This window comes from Wyeomyia smithii, chromosome 3, assembly GCF_029784165.1.
Source record: "Wyeomyia smithii strain HCP4-BCI-WySm-NY-G18 chromosome 3, ASM2978416v1, whole genome shotgun sequence".
NCBI classification, from domain to species: Eukaryota; Metazoa; Arthropoda; class Insecta; order Diptera; family Culicidae; genus Wyeomyia; species Wyeomyia smithii.
This window is the reverse complement of record NC_073696.1, coordinates 29,613,137-29,632,566: the sequence shown is the minus strand read 5'-3', so window position 1 is coordinate 29,632,566 and position 19,430 is coordinate 29,613,137. Positions and strand designations below refer to the sequence as shown.

At 40.6% G+C, this 19,430-nt stretch overlaps 1 protein-coding gene and 1 long non-coding RNA gene across 10 annotated transcripts in view; one reads left to right on the top strand and one right to left on the bottom strand.

Moving 5' to 3' along the window:
* The window catches only part of LOC129733208 (protein abrupt), a 166,249-nt gene that overhangs the window by 4,094 nt on the left and 142,725 nt on the right, over positions 1-19,430 (bottom strand). For 7 of the 9 annotated variants that reach the window (XM_055694868.1, XM_055694865.1, XM_055694863.1 and 4 more), the window contains exons 8-9: positions 8,385-8,879; positions 8,036-8,326 (exon numbers count right to left, since the gene is read on the bottom strand). In XM_055694868.1, the coding sequence (XP_055550843.1) occupies positions 8,036-8,326; positions 8,385-8,879 (786 nt within the window). Of the gene's footprint in view, positions 1-8,035; positions 8,327-8,384; positions 8,880-9,365; positions 12,536-19,430 lie in introns of those variants that run through there. The other 2 variants (XM_055694870.1, XM_055694871.1) reach the window with 2 other exon arrangements.
* LOC129733210 (uncharacterized) lies at positions 15,597-17,065 on the top strand. The gene is made up of 3 exons (XR_008729444.1): positions 15,597-15,825; positions 16,178-16,465; positions 16,543-17,065. It is a non-coding gene; the product is annotated as an uncharacterized LOC129733210 (long non-coding RNA).

The window sequence follows — 19,430 nt, the reverse complement described above, 5'->3', positions numbered from 1 at the left end:
TAGGCAGGAGCTTCTCCCGGTTTGTCCATTTCGCTGGCCTCACTGGAATTATAAAGGCCTGGCACTTTTGGTAAAACATTTATTACATAGGGAAACTGCTCCATTATTCATCTCATTAGGCCGATATTCACGAAGAATGCACGGATTAAACACCAAATTTTCACGAAATCATTGAACAAATAAACAAAATACGCTTACGTGCTCTTATGGAATTGTTTAGCATTGTATATTTAGTAAAATTAGCTTTATCCTTAATTTTGTATAACAAACCATTTTTCACAACGCTTCCATATCCATCTCAAAACTTGAATCACTGCTCAATTATTCATCTCACGACGCCCCCATATTCATCACACTGTTAATCACGAATGAATCACATTATCATGAATGAACGTAGTCGCAGCCCGTCGTAGTAGGTCACCTAGATATCCGCTGTAGTTGTTTACGTGCAAAATTGGGAACCTAGGTAAACACTGCAGTGCTGTCGATTTATGTCAATTATGTCGGAATAATTCAACATTTTAACAGAAACTGATTTTGCAACTTTTGATTTTTTTCAACGCAGTGAAAACAGATGAAAATACATACAGTTGAAATTTAGGAATTGTAGAAATTCATCTCATATATTTCTGCTAATTCAAGCTTGTTTTTGGAAATTTGAGGTGAACATTTCAAAGATCAAAGTATTTCTAGTGTAGTGAGAGATTTTGTTTAATGATTAAAGTAAAAAGTGGTCCGCTAGTGATGGAATAAACTTTGGATGGTTGCTGAACGAGTCCGGTTGTAGCCATATAGAACAATGCGCGGATCTTGTTTTCTGAGGTAAAAAAAACAATATCGCACGCTTAGCCTTGGGGCTAATAGCGGTCTCGATCAACTAGATTATAGTTGAGAGAATTCGTTATCGATATTGTTTTTGGCACATTTTGTATGTGTAGGAAAAGTACAACGATACACTTGACTCGATCGGGAATCGAACCCCATATCACAACCGCGTGGGAGAGCTAGCCGACCGACATCGCTAACCACAGAGCCACGGGGACGGGTTTTCTGAGGTAGGTGATTGAATTAAATGAGTTTTCGAGTGCAGATACCCGACTATAATATCAAATTTAGAGCTTTTAAGTGAGTTTTTGAGGATGCTACTTTATAAGAAGTCTAAAGTGAACTAAGAGGAATCCATTTGATGGATTAGCAGATTGGTTAAGTTAGAAAATATGCATTTTTTCGTGTTTATATATGGGCTGAGATGAATAATGGAGCAGTTCCCCTATATCTTGACATAGTAGGGTTATGACATGAGCATCCACTTGGTCTCAGCATATGGCTACTACGTTGATTGCGTGGAATGCATAGAATATTTTAAAACTTCGTTCGAAAAATTCGCCTAATTGGTAGGTTAACACTGATGCTCACCTATTTTTTTTGCATCTTATAGCATTTTTTCTCAGCTTTCTGATGCTTCTCTCAGATTAAAAATCCGTTGTTGCGAACATGGTCAAAATCGCATTTTTCTGGTATAATCCAAGATGGCGGCCAAATTCAAGATGGCGGCCGAAATTCTGATCATTCCAACTAAAAGCCCTATCATTCCTCTTTACAGAAAAGTGCTACTTGTAGTAGGTTCCATAACAAATTTCAAAGATATAGCTCAAATAAAACATCAAGAATTGCTGAAATTTCCACTTTTCTAGAAACTATTTCACCCCTTGGTGACCGAGGGGTCAACAAATTCGATCAAACAATAATGGCATTATCGTTTTTTCTCTATTTCTAATAATTATGTGCATTCATATCAAATTCGGAAGACCTTGTACACCTAGTGGCCTGGTTTCAGCGAGAATTGCTCTAGTAACAAATATGTCCACATTTGTTCGACACCCTTCCCTCTTCAGGAAGGGAGGGGTTCCACACAAATGAAACACAAATTTCTGCATATCTCGAGAAATAATCAAGTAAATGGAACCAAATTTGGCATGTGGAAGTTTTTGGGGGCAAAAAATATTTTCATGGTGGTTCCACACGCCCCCTCCACTTCTTGATGGGAGGGCCGGTTTCTATCCGGAAAATGTCTCCAACTACCATTTTGAAATCCAAGACTTCCGGTATCAGAAAAACAGCCGAAAATGGCTGTTTCTGAAAAACAGCGGCAAATGACCAAATACTACCCAATATGGGTAGTTCCGGAATTGTTATGATGCACTGAAGCCACAAATCGACCTGAGACAACATTTTGAATTGTAAGATGGCGACTTCCGGTGTCAGGAAAACAGTCGGAAATGACCAAATACCACCCAATATGGGTGTTCCTTTAACCAGAATGACGCTCAGGAGCCAGAAATTGTCTTCCAATGTCATTCTGAAATCCAAGACGGCGACTTCAAGTGTCAAAGTGACCAAATACCACCCAATGTCGGTATTTACCGAATCGTTATGATGCACTCAAGCCACAAATCGATCTCAGACAACATTTTGAATTGTAAGATGGCAACTTCCGGTATCTAGAGAACAACCGAAAATGGCCGAAACCACTCAACATGATTATACCGGAACCAGAATGATACATAGGAGCTAATATCCACTTCAGACTACATTTTAAATTTTAATATGATGACTTCCGGTTTCTGGTAAACAGCCGAAAATGACTAAATAACACCCAATATGGATGTTTCCGGAAACAGAATGACGCTCGGGGGCCAGAAATTGTCTTCCAATGCCTTTTCGAAATCCAAGATGGTGACTTCTGGTTTCTGAAAAACAGCGGAAAATGACCAGATACCACCCAATATGGGTATTTTCGGTATCGTAATGATGCGCCGATGTAACAAATCGATATCAGACAACATTTTGAATTGTAAGATGGCAACTTCCGGCTTCTGGAAACAGCCAAAAATGGCCGATTTTCATGCAATATGAGTATCTCCGGAACCAAAATGATGCACAGAAGCTGAAAATCGACCACAGACATCATTGTGGATTTGACGATGGAGACTTCCGGTGTCTGGAAAATAGCCGATAAAGACCAAATACCATTCAATATGAATGTTTTCGGAACCAGAATGACACCCAGAAGTCAGAAATTGATTTCACATGTCATTTTGAAGTCCAAGATGATGACTTTCCGTTTTTGGAAAACAGCCTAAAGTGACTAAATACCACCCAATATGAGTTTCCCTGAAACCAGAATGATGCAAGGAGCTAAAATGATGCAAGGAACTAAAAGTAAGATGGCAACTTCTGGGAAGCAGCCTGACCCTGGACATCATTTTGAATTCAAAGACTGAATACCACCAAAGATAAGTAGAACAAGATACCTAACTTCCATATTTTTCATCTATTTTGAACACGACCGATTTCCGACGGTTAGTGCTGCCATCTGACGACTTAAATTCTCATAAAATTTGTACAATGAGCAAAACCGATTTATCGTGCATAGTCCGTCATCGATCGTTGAGCTGTTCAAGTTTATATATGAAAAAGGTGTAGCAGTTTGGTCAGCTCGACGCTTAAGATAACATGCAGATTAATGATATTGTCATTTTTGACACTTAATGCTATTGTCATATTTTTTGTACTTCAAAGTACGAAAGAAAAGTGTGAAATTGACTGTCAGAGTGGGGGTTTATATTGAGGGGTTATATTTATTTTCAGGTCCCATTCTACCAAAACTTAAAGTTTGATATGTCGCAAGCCAGGTTTCAGAACCATTGTGCATATGGTCAGGTTCACCGGGACATCTGATTTTTGCTTTATTAACCTCGGCAAGAGTGGAAAACTTGGCTGTAGAGCGTGCTCATAGGGGTTATCAGGAACTTCTTATGGTACGCTTAATTTCTAATGATGCACCGATAATTCTTGATTCTTCCGGAAAGTTTCATGTTTGAGAACTAAACATTCGTACACTTTATTATCATTTTTCGGATAGCAGCACCGTACAGTCGTCCACATGGATACTGAAAAAATTGTTTCACCTTTCAACACTCATGTATTGGCCTTGTCATCAGTTGATTTTGACGTTAAGTATTCATCATATTAACAGTGTATAAATTAGTTCGACTTTTGCTCACGCGCAGCGACAATCATGTCCGATGAATTCTTCAAGAGTCAGGTATCTTGTTCTAGTCATCTTTGATACCACTCAGTACGGGTGTGTACGGAATCCAAAAGTCGAGGATGTTGTCATTCCGATAAAACCAATCATTTTAAACGATTTGTCCTTTGACTTTGATCATATCCTATAACCGATTCGTCGTGCATCTGCAGATCATAAGCAAATCGCAATGAGTTTGGCATGTTTAAAATTGTTTAATTAAACACAAAAATGGGCGGGACGAAGTTTGCCGGGTCAGCTAGTCTCATATATTTCTTCTGATTGGGTTGTTTAGCTATTCACGGATTTCTGATTTTTATGTATCAGCTCATCAGATTGTAATTTTTTGAGCAAAACGTGATTTTTTAAAATTTTTATCATTGTCCTCCGATTTTTAAATGAAGAATAAAAAATCGCTCTAAATCGCTACAATGACAGTTGTTATATGGGCAAACTGTCATTATAGCGGATTTGAGCATTCATTTGAGCAGATTTCGAGCAGTTTTATTCCGTGATTTAAAAATCGAAGAACAACGATAGAATAGTTTTGAAAATCACGTTTTGCTTAGAAAATGCAGCTCTTTCAGATGATATAAAAAACTGATATAGCTAAACAATCCAATTCAAGCTTGTTGTTGTTGGAAATTTGAGGTGAACATTTCAAAGATTAAAGTATTTCTAGTGTAGTGAGTGTTTTTGTTCAGTGAATAAAATAAAAAGTGGTCCGCTAGTGATAAAAAAAACTTTGATTGGCTGCTGAACGTGTCCCGTTGTAGCCGTATAGAACAATGCGCGGAGTTTGTTTCCTGAGGTAGGTGATTGAATTAAATGAGTTTTCGAGTGCAGATGCCCGACTATAATATCAAATTTAGAGCTTTCAAGTGAGGTTGAGGATTCTACTTTATAAGTAATCTAAAGTGAACTAAGAAATCTATTCCATGGATTAGGAGATTGGTTTAGTTAGAAAATATGCGTTTTTCCTGTTTTCAATTGTGTTTTCATGTTGTATGAGATGAACATATGGGCTGAGATGAATAATGTAGCAGCTCCCCTATCATTGATTGGATGAGGGCGACAACAATCAACTTTCAATATTGTAAGCAACAAGAAAAAAGTCATTTGTGGGAAGTTTTACTTTTCTTATTTCATTCGAAAAAATGGCACCCAATTCTAAAAAAAGTGGCAGCGTGAAAAAAGGCCATAAACCTTCGAAGACGCTGAATTAGAGGGATTGCTCGATAAGGACGTATGCCAAACGCAGGAACAGCTTGCTTCGGTATTATATATAAATATACATAAAAAAGTTAAGTAAATCATGTTACATGGAGTATAGTACCGTGGGCTGGAGTTTTGACGTAAGTGCCAGAAGCACAAAATCGCTACAGGGGTGATTTATTCTAAATCAACGATTCTCAACCTTTTTTTGTCCGCGTACACCTTGGCGATATTTTTTATATTGATTGTACCCCCTGTCTTGGAATGTTCTTGCAGATTGAGTGAGAGTAGCGGTAGATCGTGTTGTGGTCGTCTAGTTAAGATTTCAAATTGAACTATGGAGTGTTTTATTGCTACAGCCATGTTTTAGGAGTGAGATTGAACAACTGAAGACAACTTAACCCTCTAGTGCCCAATGCCGCCATTTGGCGGGCTTCAGTCGAAGTTCTGAAAAGCTTCAATAAATACTTAAAAAGTGTTTTTAATGATTCATAGTGATTTTACCGAAGCCCGTCTAGAAATTAACTTGGGAACTAGAGGGTTAACTGTACTCTCGGCTTATGATACAGTTTACAATGTACAAAAACAATGTAGGGTAATCGTTCCTATATTCATCTCAGTACCTCTATTTATTTTATCACGCCTTTAGGATTAATTTATCGTCAAATTTTACAATATTTACAACGTAAAACTTTCAACCACTTGACAAAATCGAGAAGCGAATAGATTTACTTTCAAAAATTTGTAGAAATTTAACGGTAAATTGGACAAATGAGAGAAATAAGATGAATAAAGGTGCACCTAGCTGTTGAGATGAATAATGGAGCGATTACCCTACTTAGAGTGTCTGGTGGCATTTTACATAGTAGAACGCCTTGCCGTTCGTTATGAGTAATTTGACGCCTCTTTTGCATTCGCGCTGCCGCTTGGACCTCTCATCGTAGGTTGGGCTGAAAGCGAGGGTGCAAAAAGGCAGGCTATATTGAAAACAACTGTGTGTTGCGTAACGGAATGTTTGGATTTATTTGTTTATGTTTTGTATGCAAGGTTGAGGTCGGTCCAGTGACGCTTATATTAATAGACAGCAACTACTGATTTTTCTTTCGCGTACCCCCTGAAGGCTTTCGAGTACGCCCAGGGGTACGCGTACCCCAGGTTGAGAACCGGTGTTCTGAATTATTGGCAAATTAACAGAAGCGTTTCATTCCGCATTCTGATCTGATAGAATTTGAGTAAGCAAAGCAAAGCTTTGGTGCTACATCCCGATTCGAAACTCGACCTTCTGTTTACTATACACAGACTTCGCAGCCAACTGTTAAGTGTACAGGACAATTACGGGGCTAGCGCTACGATCGTGCTGACACTACCAGTCTCTCCCGAGCCAAGACTCGAACTTACGACAGCTGGCTTGTTAGGACAGCATCGTACCTCGAGACCAGCAGCTGAGCTTTTACACGTTTAGTTTAGAAAATGTGTTCAACGTTTTGCACGAAAAGTGACGTTGGTGCGCCTGAATAGTCTAGTTTACGATGCGTACTGGTCTGTAGTCAGCAACAAGGACATAATCAAAACACGTGAATCAGCTACAATAGTTCTAAATAATGGACGCAGTAGTCTAATTCCACAAAAAAAAAAAAAACACGTGAATCGACCTCATGACCAATTCATAATGCTATACGGGTCATTCCATGTCAAGTGTCCGAGGAAATGCATCGACCATCTCCGATTTCGATCAAAATTTGTGAGTCGATGTACTTTGGGCCGGAACTCATAAATACAAAGTGTTGTAGCGATTGGTGGACCCCTCGACCAATGGGACTGCCTATATTTTTTGCGAATTTAGCAAACACCTTTTCTAATTTGCGGATATCTCGAGACTCTGAAGAGCTACAGGTGATATTGACATATCACTTCGAAGGGTTTTAGATGTAGAATCGAACTAAGTGACTCATTTTTTCTGCAGTGTTGCCAACATTACATTTTTCTCAATTTAAAACTTAATTTGCAATTTCCTCGAAATACCCCCCCCCCCCTTCGATTTTGATTTTGACCAATTCAATGTGTTTAGCAAACGATTTTACATAGGAATCACTTATCAGCAAAAAACAAAATGTAGCGTTACAGAGATACAGCATTTTCAAACTATACAAGACGCAGGCAAGAAGCTGGCGCAAAAAATGCATCGCAGCACTCCACAAGCACACTATACTTTTCTATCCATACCTCAACGTAACTTCTATACAAAATGGCGCCAAAATGGCAAATGGCGTCACTTACTATTTTTGATATTTCTCAGCTAATTTTCAATATTTATGAAAACGGTTACAAGCATCTTGAAGGCGACTGCCTGTACTATACTAATACGTAGAAAATGAAATTTGAAAATCTGGTACTTACGTCCAAATGCCAGCTCACGGCAATATAGGAGTATACAGTAAAAAAAACAACGTTTCTAAATTCAAGATAGCGCTTCCAGACAATGTTCGAGTTATCGTTATTTTTAGAATGAGATGGCCTCGTAGAGAGTGGACATAAATGCTGCATGTGACAACTGATGAGTTATGGCGACTTTCCCGACTCAGTTATCTCTTTTTGTGATTTATATCGGCTGTGTTCATTAGTTTTGTCACCTATGTCAATTTATAAGTTCTGAGGATTACGTTGACAGATAAATTGAGACAATCCAAAAGTTATATCTACTCTGATCAAGTTTCGAGAAAAATCACTCACCGATAAACTGCAAGTACGTGTCCAAAATCGCCGATCCGGTGGGGGTGTTCGGTTGCAGGTGGTTCAAGGCGCTACTACTTCCGCCGCTGGTGCCACCACCACCGTTACCGCCTCCGCTGCTGTGACGATCACCTCCCAGCGGTCCCATTCCGGAGCCGTTGCCATTGTTTCCGTTTCCACCGCAGCCATCTCCGCCGCGGCCGTCCATCACGCCCTTTCCATCGCCCTGCTGCCGAACACGTGTTATGGTCGTGCTCGGGTGGCTGAAAGCTGAAACCTCGCCGAAGGGAACTTCGCGAAATTATCAATTAGTTTGACTTACTCTTGAGTTGGGGGTAAAAATACTTACAGGATGGTGACATTCCCATCATACTCTCGTGGAACCGCCGTTGGCTTTCGCTGTGACTGCTCTGCTGGGATATGGTCAGGTCTTCCGGATCGTCGAAGTCTTCTCCCTCACCTCCCGATCGTAGCTCCAGCTTCATGCCATCGTTTCGCCGTGTCCCGGTGGGTGATGCCCGTGCTCGTAGTTCCGCCGGGGAAATTTTCACACCCGCTTTGGCCAACAGTCGGGACGCCAGCTCGGGATCGAACGGACTCGGCATCGGTAGGACCGGCAGATCTTTGGTGGAGATTCCGCGGTGCTGGCGAGACATGTGCGAATGCAGAGAGTTGCGCGATTTGGCGACGGTTCCGCACAGGACGCACCGATAGCCAGGGCAGACGGTGTGCTTGTCCTCCAGATGGGTACGCAGGGTGTGCGCAGACCGGTAGATCTTACCACATTTCGGACAGGGTCGCGGATCGGTGGCGCGTACTCGCATTTCTAAAGAACGGCGAGAGACTGCAATCAGACAACGGCAGTGGCACAGAGAGAGCGAGAAAAAAGAGAGAGAGATGGTGGCAAATGATAAAAAATAATCGAACTGAAATGGTAACATGGTGGCGGAAGTGGTCTTTTGTCTTTTTTTTGTACTGGTTCCGCTCAGCATGTGTAGACGTGTGCGTGGCTGTGTGTTTTTGATCAAAAGCTTTTTGGTGTGCGTGTGTGTGCAGGTTTGGTTTCGTGTGCACGGGAGTGTTGTGTTAGTGTTAGTTCGAAAAACAGGTTAAGGAAAAATAAAAGAATAGAGTAGATTTATTTGTTTTGTAAATTTGTTTATTTGTTTGCATTCTCCCATAGAAACGCGAGTTACTTCATTTTCCCTTCTCTCTATTCAGCTTCCAATACAAAACTAAACTTTACAGCTGTTTTTTTTTTTTGTTGTAGCCCTTTGTTGTTGTCAGATGGTTCTATTACAATATTTGCTTTGTTTTGTCTTGCTGCTCACTGTTTTGGTTTGCATCGTATAATATGGCGTTTAGTATTTTTTTTCTCAAACATTTCTTGTATTAAAGCAGTTGTTTAGTTATTTGTTCGCTTGTTTTAACCTTGTCTATTGCGTGTTTACTGTTGGCAAACCAGCGCACCAAAACTACGTAGCTAAACTTATTCTCCTTCCATTATGGCAAGTTTGGTTTTCATTACATAATTTGAAATCAAGATAGTGGAAGGGAGGACGTTTTCTAACTAAACCGAATTCTTACTTTATGGAATAATGCTAGCCTAACCTAAGTCTAAAAATTGTTTTTTTTTGCGAATTTTTTTTTAGTTTTTTCCCGACCGAAAAACTTGCGAGGTGGAGAGTAGCTTTTAGTCTTCGTGTCACCGGCTGTAGTTTGCCGTAGGAACCCGGCAACGATAATGAAACAAACTATTTTACCGCTAATAACTGTCTGCCGGTGGAAATATACGGTTGTGCTAATCATAACAATCTTAGGAAGCAAGGAGTGGACACTAAAATACAACCGAAGGTGTGACTCTGTTTGGCAAGAGATAATTTCGTTTGTACCGGCCTGCTACGATTGTTACTAGAGGAGGGGAGAGCGATCGAAACGGAAACGCGCGTGAGCTGGTTTGCTTATCTAATTGTTTTGTTACTCCTTAGTGTACTGTTTGCAGCTTCTTATCTACTTGTTTTTTTTTTTTAGTTATTTCATACATAACTCTACGCACTTGCTGTTTTTTTCTCCATAGTATTTATATGTGTTCTTGCATAAATATACAGTTAGTTCTTCCGCTCAATATATATAGTCAATTACATTATAGGAACCTTTTTAGAATGTCTAAAAATAGAAAATTATTCAACGTTTTTTTTCTCTAGTTCGTTTAGTTTATTTCTCGCATCGTTTCAAAACTGAACCGCGATACACGTAAAAGTGAAGGAATTACAATCGTTAGGAATTTCGGTCAACTTAAACTAGGCGAGAAGAAATAAAACGGCGTTTTCTATACTGTTTGATAGTAGCTTGAATAGTCTTCTAGGAACCGGTTGGCACAAAGCCCTCTTCTTTTCGTGTTTGACTTTACTCTTTACTCTAGGTTCAAGGGTTCTGTACAATAAATAAATCTGACCTTAGTAGGACTGCGAGCTGCGGCTAACCGAAAAGCAGGGGTGGTAAAATAATACTGATCGAGAAATGATTTGATTTGCTTGCACATTCAGGCCTCTAGCTGTGATCGTGATCTAGCCACACGCTGAAAATAGAAAGCCCTTTCTAACCTAATTTGTAACGAAAAGGTGTGAGCTTGACAGGCCCCTTGCTGACGGTGTTTCTACTGTTTTTTTTTCTTATAATTTATTGTATCATATATTAATAATAATAATTATAATAATAATAATGATACGAGACTAGAAATAAGAAGGAAAAGAATGTTAAATCACACACAACTTCAACTTGTTTTGAACAACTGAGTGTGCGTACACTGCTAAAAATGTGCACGCCGTAGCGACTGTTTATATGTAGTGGTGTACATTGTATATAGCCAGACGGGATTGCGTGCGGCTCAACTCGGAAGCTGCTTCCGGTGTGAGTGTCGTTCATCGAAGGAGGCTGAAAGCTAAGCCTGCAGTGGAACGGATTGCTTTGTTTGGTGGAATTTCCTCTCCCGAAAAAATGAGATCATCTAACGCCGCAACAAAGGGTCGGTTGTTCGAAAATTTTGCTTCTTCAAGAAAATGGCACTCATTGCTTGCTGGAGATTATCAATAGAAGAAAGGCTAGGTGGAATGAATTAATGAGAAGAAACCTACAAAAAGCAACCACATTGCGCTGCTTAACACAGTTCGAGCTTCCTTCCGTCAACGACGACACCCCTTTGGGTTAATGGTTCATTTCAATAGTTAGGAACTTTAGTGTGTACCGGTCCGGATCCAGGAATCGGACACGGTAAAAAAAATTTAGTGGAGAGACCAACACAGCTGCTGTGAGGAATGTTTAACGTTACTTCGCGTCCCTATTAGCTATCTCCACTGTTGTTACCGCTGTCGCCGGCTTGAAGCGGCAACGTCGGAGTAGGTTTATCAAGGGTTCAGGGAATCCCGGTGAAGGGACCGCCGGAGGAGCGCATCGCCTTCATTTTCGCCCACTGGCTGGTGTGTTTTAGGCGCATGTGATTCCGAACCGAGTTCGGGTGAGCAAAGCGGCGGCCACACTGGATGACCGGACAGACCGGGCTGTCACGTGGATAGTGACGGTCCAGGTGCTGTCTAAAGACACGTGGTTTTAGGGGTACTTCACACAGCGGACAGGGCAGTAGATACACCTGACCACCGCTGTTGTTGCTATTGTTGTAGGCAAACGGGTTGCTACGATCGTTTTGGGACTGTTGGGACTGCTTCTGCGGTTTGCTGTCGTGCGAGTAGCTATTGTTTACAGAGTTGCTATTTACAGTGTTGCCAGAGCCGGTCGGCCTGCTTAGGCTGCCGGTTCCCGAAGCAAACGGGGATGTTGTCGAGCTGGTGGATTGGTTTATGCAGTTCTGGGGCGTGGACGTGGGTGGAGTTGTTGCAGCCGCTGCCGTCGTGGACAGCAGGAAGCCGGCCAGTTGCTGCTGCTGTCGCTGCAGGTGAGCTTGTAGGCGGGCTTTTTCGTTCAGGATGTGCTGCTTGAGTGCAAGATCACGGGAGCCGGACTTGTGGGCGCTGAAAAAATCATTCTGCTCACTGCCGTCTCCCAAGTGATTGACACCATTGGCACTGCTGGCAGCAGCCGCGGCCGCCGCCAGGACTCCGGCCGCTGCCAGCTGCTTATGGTAGTCGCTGTCCATAGTGGTCGACATAATATCCTCCTTCATATCTTCATCGTCGATTCCATCCTCGTCCTCTTCCTCATCGTCCATGTATCGGCTGTCATTCTCGTCAGGCTCAAATTTAGCGCCTTCCACAGTTCCCAATCTCAGTCCACCGCCGCTTTCACCGTCGATCGAGGCACTTAGACAACTTCGTTGTTGTTGTTGTTGTTGATGTCGATGATGATGATGCAGTTGTTGCTGCTTCGGTCGACGATGTCGCTGCCGTTGCCGCCCGAGGGCACCTCCGCCATCATCGTCGTCGTCGTCGTCGTCCTCGCCGTCGTTCGCTTCCTCCTTTATCAGTGTGTCGCAATGTTGGCGCGCATCTGCAATCGTGATTAGGGATTGCAGTGTTAGATGATTTCTGATCGCCCAAAAGTCCGACCCTGATCTGTATTGGTTAATTATTTTTATAATGCGATTCGTTTGCTTGCTTTGGCTTTTTGCTTTGGCTGATCAAGCGCAACTGATTCGCGGAAATTTGGAATATATTGTTTTTGCTTTAGCATTCATATTTTTTTTTGCATTGTAGGAAACCTAATTATGATTGAGCGCTCGTGTTAGTGTGCGCTTCGCTTTACAATAATCGTTTAATCGGTTTTGCCCGAGTCTGAAACAAGTGAAAATTTTGACACTCTGGTTTTACGTTTTGCTTTTTGCTTTGCTTTTTTTGTTCGTAATTATTTGTAGTACCAATTAGTTTGCTTGTAATATCGATTCGGTTGCTTTTATTCGTTTATAAAAATCATTACACATCGATAGAGATCACGGTCGTGTTTTTTTCTTGATTTATTATTAATATTTCAATCTAGATCTGGCTGATAGTGGGATGTACTCTAAACTGAAGATGGCACTAGAAACTAAGGCGATAACTTATGCGGGTAATAATGCTTATAACAATGAAACGAAAGAATCAGAGAGAAGAAGAAAACTTATCGAAGGAAAAATCAAACGGCACAGGAGGTGGGGGGGGCTTTGTTTTGCTGTTTTTTTTTTTGAAAAAAATTAAAACTGAATCTGATACTGCCCCGCGGCAATTTTAATGTGAAATTAAAAGCTAAATTGGTTAGATAGAGAAACGAAAAAACTAATACAGCTAAAATTTTGCAGGTTAGTTTGCTTGGCACCAATTGAAACTTTTCTACGGTAGAGGTAAAATTTAGTTTTGCATCCATATGAGGAGAAGCCCGCTCGTTTTTTCTTCGACCATTTTTTCTTTCTGATTGGGATGTCTGACTTGGCGTCATTCTGGCTGACTGTGTGTAATCTATTGAATTTTTTTTTGCTTGATGAAGGGTGAAAACTCAAAAAATTAGCAAAGGAGTGGTGAGCGTGAGTTGGTGAGTGAAGAAAACCAAAAAATAAAGAAGTAAAAAACCAAAGAAAACAGGTTGAAATGAAACTAGACAGAAAATGGAACTAAACCTTTCGTTAAGTAAATATTAATAACTATATTATTTTGAACAATCAGAAATCATTATTAACACTGACGGTTAAGAGACTTGGTTATTTCATGTTTGTTTTTTTTTTTCAGTAACGCTAGACTAGTTAATTCGTCGCTGTGTTGTTTATTAGATGGAAAGAAAAAGAAGATTAGGAAGCTGTAATCGGGTCGATGCTAGTGAACTAATTCAAAACAGCAACACGCTAAGTCTATAAGGATAGAAAATCACTGTGCTAGACCACAGGACAGACCAAACTATGAATCGAAAAAATGCATTCAATATGAGTAAAATCAAACGCCGAAAGCGATGTCACTTTGCTGATCGACAGATTCCAACTAGATACAAATAACCGCCATGTTGGTTGCAGTGTTGCTGGTATTTTCGTCAGTCGTGTTAGTCAAGATGTCAACTGATTCGTCTTCAAACCGAAAGTAAGCAAAGTCGAATACTAATTAATTACAGGTATCGTCTCATCTTCCGAAAAGGCGTTCCTCCATGATAAGGCGTCATGAATACCGGCCGAAACGAATAAGTAAAGTCACCTACTTGGCAGACACCCGCCGCCCAGGAAACTGATATCAGACATGCAACATATCTTACCGGGTATAAAAGCAAACATTTTCAATTACCGAAATTATAAGGTTCTGCGTGGCATGCCGTGCCGTTTGGCACTCAATCTGCTGCCGCTGAGACGTGGGGTGAGTGGAGACATTCGCCAATTGCAAATGGGACTGATTTCTGACGTCCGATTCGGCATCCCTTCCAGCGCGGAATCGACATCCTTTCCATCAAAATCAGCGCCCACCACCAGACAGACAGAAGGAGCAGCCATTAAACAACAAGGAAAATCACAAACTGGGAAAGAATTAAAATTTATTACACCCCACTCACGGCATTCCATCGGCCGCCGCACCCGCCAACGGCGGAGGGAAAGTGTTCCAAAACAAAAACAATTTTCCTCGCGTCTGCCCTTCTTCCGCGCGGAGAAAACACGGCACACGCCAAACCTTCCGTGCCTGGTGTCGCCATCTAGGAACAGCCGGCGGAGGGAAACCCTCGGTAACCGAAAGTGCCGAGAGTGGAGCGACATTAAAATTCTTAATGTTGAAATAATGATAATTATAATCCTCAGAATGGAATATTTTAATGATAGTTAAGGCATAATTATCCATTGAATGTGATTATAAAACCCCTTTTCTGCCGAAAGCTGGCCGAATCACGCTCCTCTTCTGCCCGGCGATAGATAGAGTTCTGCTGGCAAACGGTGGAGCCTTGGCCCCACAAAATCTGGGCCGTCTGGCGAGGAAAAAATGATAGGCTAACCTGAATTTAAATTTAGTACCATGTACCGCACCGCCTCGGCCTGTTCGGTGCGAGCGCTGGGACGCTTCGACCGGGCCGAGTTTAATCCCATTAGGAACTCAATCAATCGCTTTCATTAACGGGGAGACACTCTGGGAGGGGTTGGGGTTGTGGGACACGAGGAAGACAAGAGCGCGCACACTGTGAAGTAGATTGTAATGGCCTGTACCGAGAGAACAACTCCGAAAGAACAATGCACACAATTACAGCGAACCAATCGGGTTATAATCATCGCTATAATTTCCTATCCACAAGAATGGTTCTTCAGGGAGAGGAGGAGAAGGAAGAAGGCAGATGAGGCAACCCACCGAAAGAGTTGCGGGTCGGCTGCGGGAGTTTTTAATCGATTTTCTAATTAAAAACCCACCCGCTTTTAATTGCAAATGAACACTCAACTGGGACGACAAGCCGAAGCCGAACTGGGGCCGAGCTTGCCTTCTCCGAGGGTCTAACCGAGCAAATCAACAACGGTAACAACGACAACAGGCACAACAAGTACCTTGTCAAGTGATAAAAATTATTATCGAAGCAAGCGGTCTATTTACCTCGTTAATGTATTCGATTTTGTTCTAGTTTTAGGGGTAAAAACATTCTTACAAATCAATCAATATTTTTTACTTTTGTCTCTTCAACAAGCAGAGAAACAAACTTTCGGGTTTCCGTAAGAAATTGAATATTCGTACAACGCTTGGCATCGATTCCAGCGGTCAGCACGGAAATTCAATTAAAAATTTCACCCTGCACTTAGTTTTGCTTGACTGTCGGACGACGTCGCTAGAGACCCTCGGACGGGGGTGCTGCTATTAATGGTAAACACAATCACGCGGGTCACCGCCACCGATGACGGGATCGATGGTCGTCCCACATCCACAGCTCGCGCGCATCGGGACGCGGAAATTTCATTAGAACTAAATTAAACAGTGAGAGTGATCGGTTTCTTGTCAGTTCGGCGCACGCTTCCGGGTTTTGAACTATTTTTTTTTTTGACTATTTCCGCGTTCGAGCTGAAACAACCAATTTGCCTAAGTGCGCGGATCGTGGCAAGTGTTTTGTCTGCAGGATTAGGATCTGTGCCGCGATTTGCATAACCATTAATTAGAAAAACGACCGTCGGTTGAAATATGAATAAATTTCGTATAACTCTCTCTCACACTCTTTCAGGTCGCATCGGATATCAGCTTCATCTTCATCAGAGAATTAGCCTGGAACGAATAAACTGAGCAGCTTCGAGAGAGTGTGTGTGCGTGCGGTCGTCGTCGGTTCGCGCATTGGGACTCCACAGCAAACATCAATCAAATCGATGCGGCGGCTGGCTGGAACTCACGGTGTGGTGCATACAACCCGGCACTGTGACGATACGAGGACAGTTACAGTGACAACAATGGTGCAATCAATTAGAATGTATACACCGCGCCTGGTGTCACCAGCCTCCAGCAGCTCTTCTCCCCCGTAGGTTACTTATCGTTTAGCGACAGAACGCCACGTGACAATGATGCGGTTTTGGTGTGAAACCATTTCTATTCTAGATGGTGTGTCATCGATTGCCGTCAAAATGGCTAATGCAGATGCATCTAAACCTCCCCCACACCCCCATTCTCGCGGATGGCGGTTTGCAATCAATCACAGCCACGGGGAAGACTTGGGAACTGGCGACTGATGTGTTTTGCACTCATACAACTTCGGGAGAAGGGAATGAATGTCGGAGCATGATCATAAATCCCATTAACATGATTTTTTTATTCTATATTTTTCCGACGTTTCACCATATTTTGATGAACTTCTTCAAATAAAAAAATATAACAAAATCATAATGAATCGTCGCTTTAAGAGTTGTAGTGTGTTTAGCGAACTTGTTTCATTAATTATTCTCTATTTTATAGAAATAGCAATTTTGTCATTCATTCACCCGCAAGTGGCAAACGACTTTTACATTTCTCATTTTTGCATATAAAAATCCAATTTGTTTTATTTAATTTATGAGAAACAATGCTGTAGACACCATATTTCTTTTGCCTATTTATTGTAAAGTTTTTTTTTTATAGAATACCTCTCAATCATAACTTTTCATAATGATTTTCTACATTTTTTTTCAATGTTCTGTAATTTTACTTGCTATAATAAAACATACAATTTCACCGAGGAAAGTTGATTTTAAAATAGAAATAGACTAATTGGCCCTTAAGGTTAACGAAAAAATAACCTAAAATGTGCAAAGACTTTGTAGGGAAAATCCAGAAGATGTGTGGTCTTCGACCAAAACGCGTGTTTTGTATGTCCGAATGCTTCCTTAGAACAATGTTTTCTAGTAAAATGCAGTATAAAAAACTAAATTTTAGGTAATTTTTATACAAACTACTCTGTAACTCTGTATCCAGTGACGGTAGAATTTTTTTTCATTCTGCAATGTTTCATATTTTTACATGCTCCAAAACTTTACCAAATAAACCATTCTTTTATCTCTTAACACAAAAAAGTTAGTATAAATAATATATGAAAACCTGCTGTAACATATGCTCACCGTACTCTAATATGAGTGGATTGAGACAAATGGAATTAAAAATAGTTTTGAGTACTTGAGCTTAACTTTAAGGAAAAGTACTGATTTTTTACTTTGGTTTTTGAAGTTTTCGAAAAAATAAGTTTAAATATGTTATAACTTTGTGAGGAAAAGTCCTGGAGATGTGTAGTCTTTGGCAAGAATGTGTGTTTTGTGTGCCCTAACATTCTCTCCAAACAACGTATTCTTGTGAAATGCAACTAACAAAAGTTAAGTACAAAAAACTTATTTTAAGTAACTTCCATAGAATATACTTTATAACTTTGTACTCAATGAAGATAGGAACTTTGTTTGCTCAGTAAAGTTTCATATTTTTATATTTTCTACAACTTTGTCCTCTGTCTCTTAGCACAAACATGTCATTTTTTTTTTTTTTTTTTATTTTTTTATTTTTTAATACAGTAAACTTTTTATGACTTTTGACAATTCGAGATTATGCGGGTCATTCGTACAAACAACTGTTCTGAAGACACTATTAAGCTAGGATGAAGGTGAAAAGAGCTAGGAATAAACTTCCACTTCTTGGATTTTTGGACCACTGTGCGCTGGTGTTGAAAACAAGGGTTGGAAGACCATCAAAAAAGTTGGATGATGCACAACCTACTCCTCGAGCAAAGGCTGATAAAATGCTGCCCTAATGCTCAGAATAGTTACTGTAGCAAGATTATAGCTTTATAACTATTCCTGCGAAATAAGGTGCCTCTAGCCATTGTCAAAACGCTTCAACTTACGTCAAAGTGCTCGCAAGCTTTGTCGCTTCAACGTTATTTTTACGAGAAAACTCAAGTCTCTGAAAAAAAGGTTTGTGTCTACAGGCACCAAGATTCACAGGAATTTAATTTTTCCTGCTTGCGATTTAGGGTCACAACTGCGTTGACCAGTGTTATTTAATTATTAGGAACAGTTTCAGTCTGAATCACAGTAAAAACGTTATATCTTGGTCCACTTGAAAATATATTTGATTTCGGCACAGTTAATGAACCCTAAAACCTTACATAAAACGTTTCATGAGCTGCGAGAAAAAGTTTGAATTTTGACCCACGTTAAAAACTTGTGATTGATCAGCAACACTGTTGAATGTATAAAACTAATTTAGTGGTGTATTCAGAATGATGGAATCACGTGTGATAGCGAAAGTGAATATTATAGCGCTGTTGCTGAAGATAAGTACAGTGCAAAGGCAGGAGGCAGTTTAAAAATCATTTTTTCATTACTTCCAAAATCATCCATCATACATTGAATGTGACAATCAAGAATAGCGTCAAGCTCCCATATGAACGCTTGCATGAAAGCTTGTATACATGGCTGAATGGACAGACAGTGCTGCTGTTTTCACCGTAAATGGTGCAAATAAATGTCGATTTTTTTGCTTTTGTTTTTTAATTCGATTTTCACAGTGTTGCGTTTGCAGAAGCGCTTTTTGTGTTGACCTCAAAGGTTAAAATTCAATTTTTTGAATATAGATGAATCAAATAAACTGGAAGGCTGAAAATAATAATGGAATCTATAAGATTCTAATATTAATTTGAGGCGAAGCTTACTTGAAAAATTACTCTGGAATGTATTGTAAGTGCTCAGCCATTTCCCAAAGAATCTTTGGCCATTCCGCAGACACGTTAAAAATTTCAAAACAAACTAATCTCACTTTGAGTTGACTACCAGAAATAAACCTCTCTACAAACACACATTAATTACCATTCCCCACTACTGCCAGTTGAATAGTCTGTTGCCCGTTACATGAAATTACAAACAATAGGCTTGTTTAAGCGCGCCCCCATCACCCATAAAGCTTAATGATTGGTGGGTGATCAGGGTGCTGGTAGGTATAACCGAAAAAAAACTATACGTCTGGCTGGC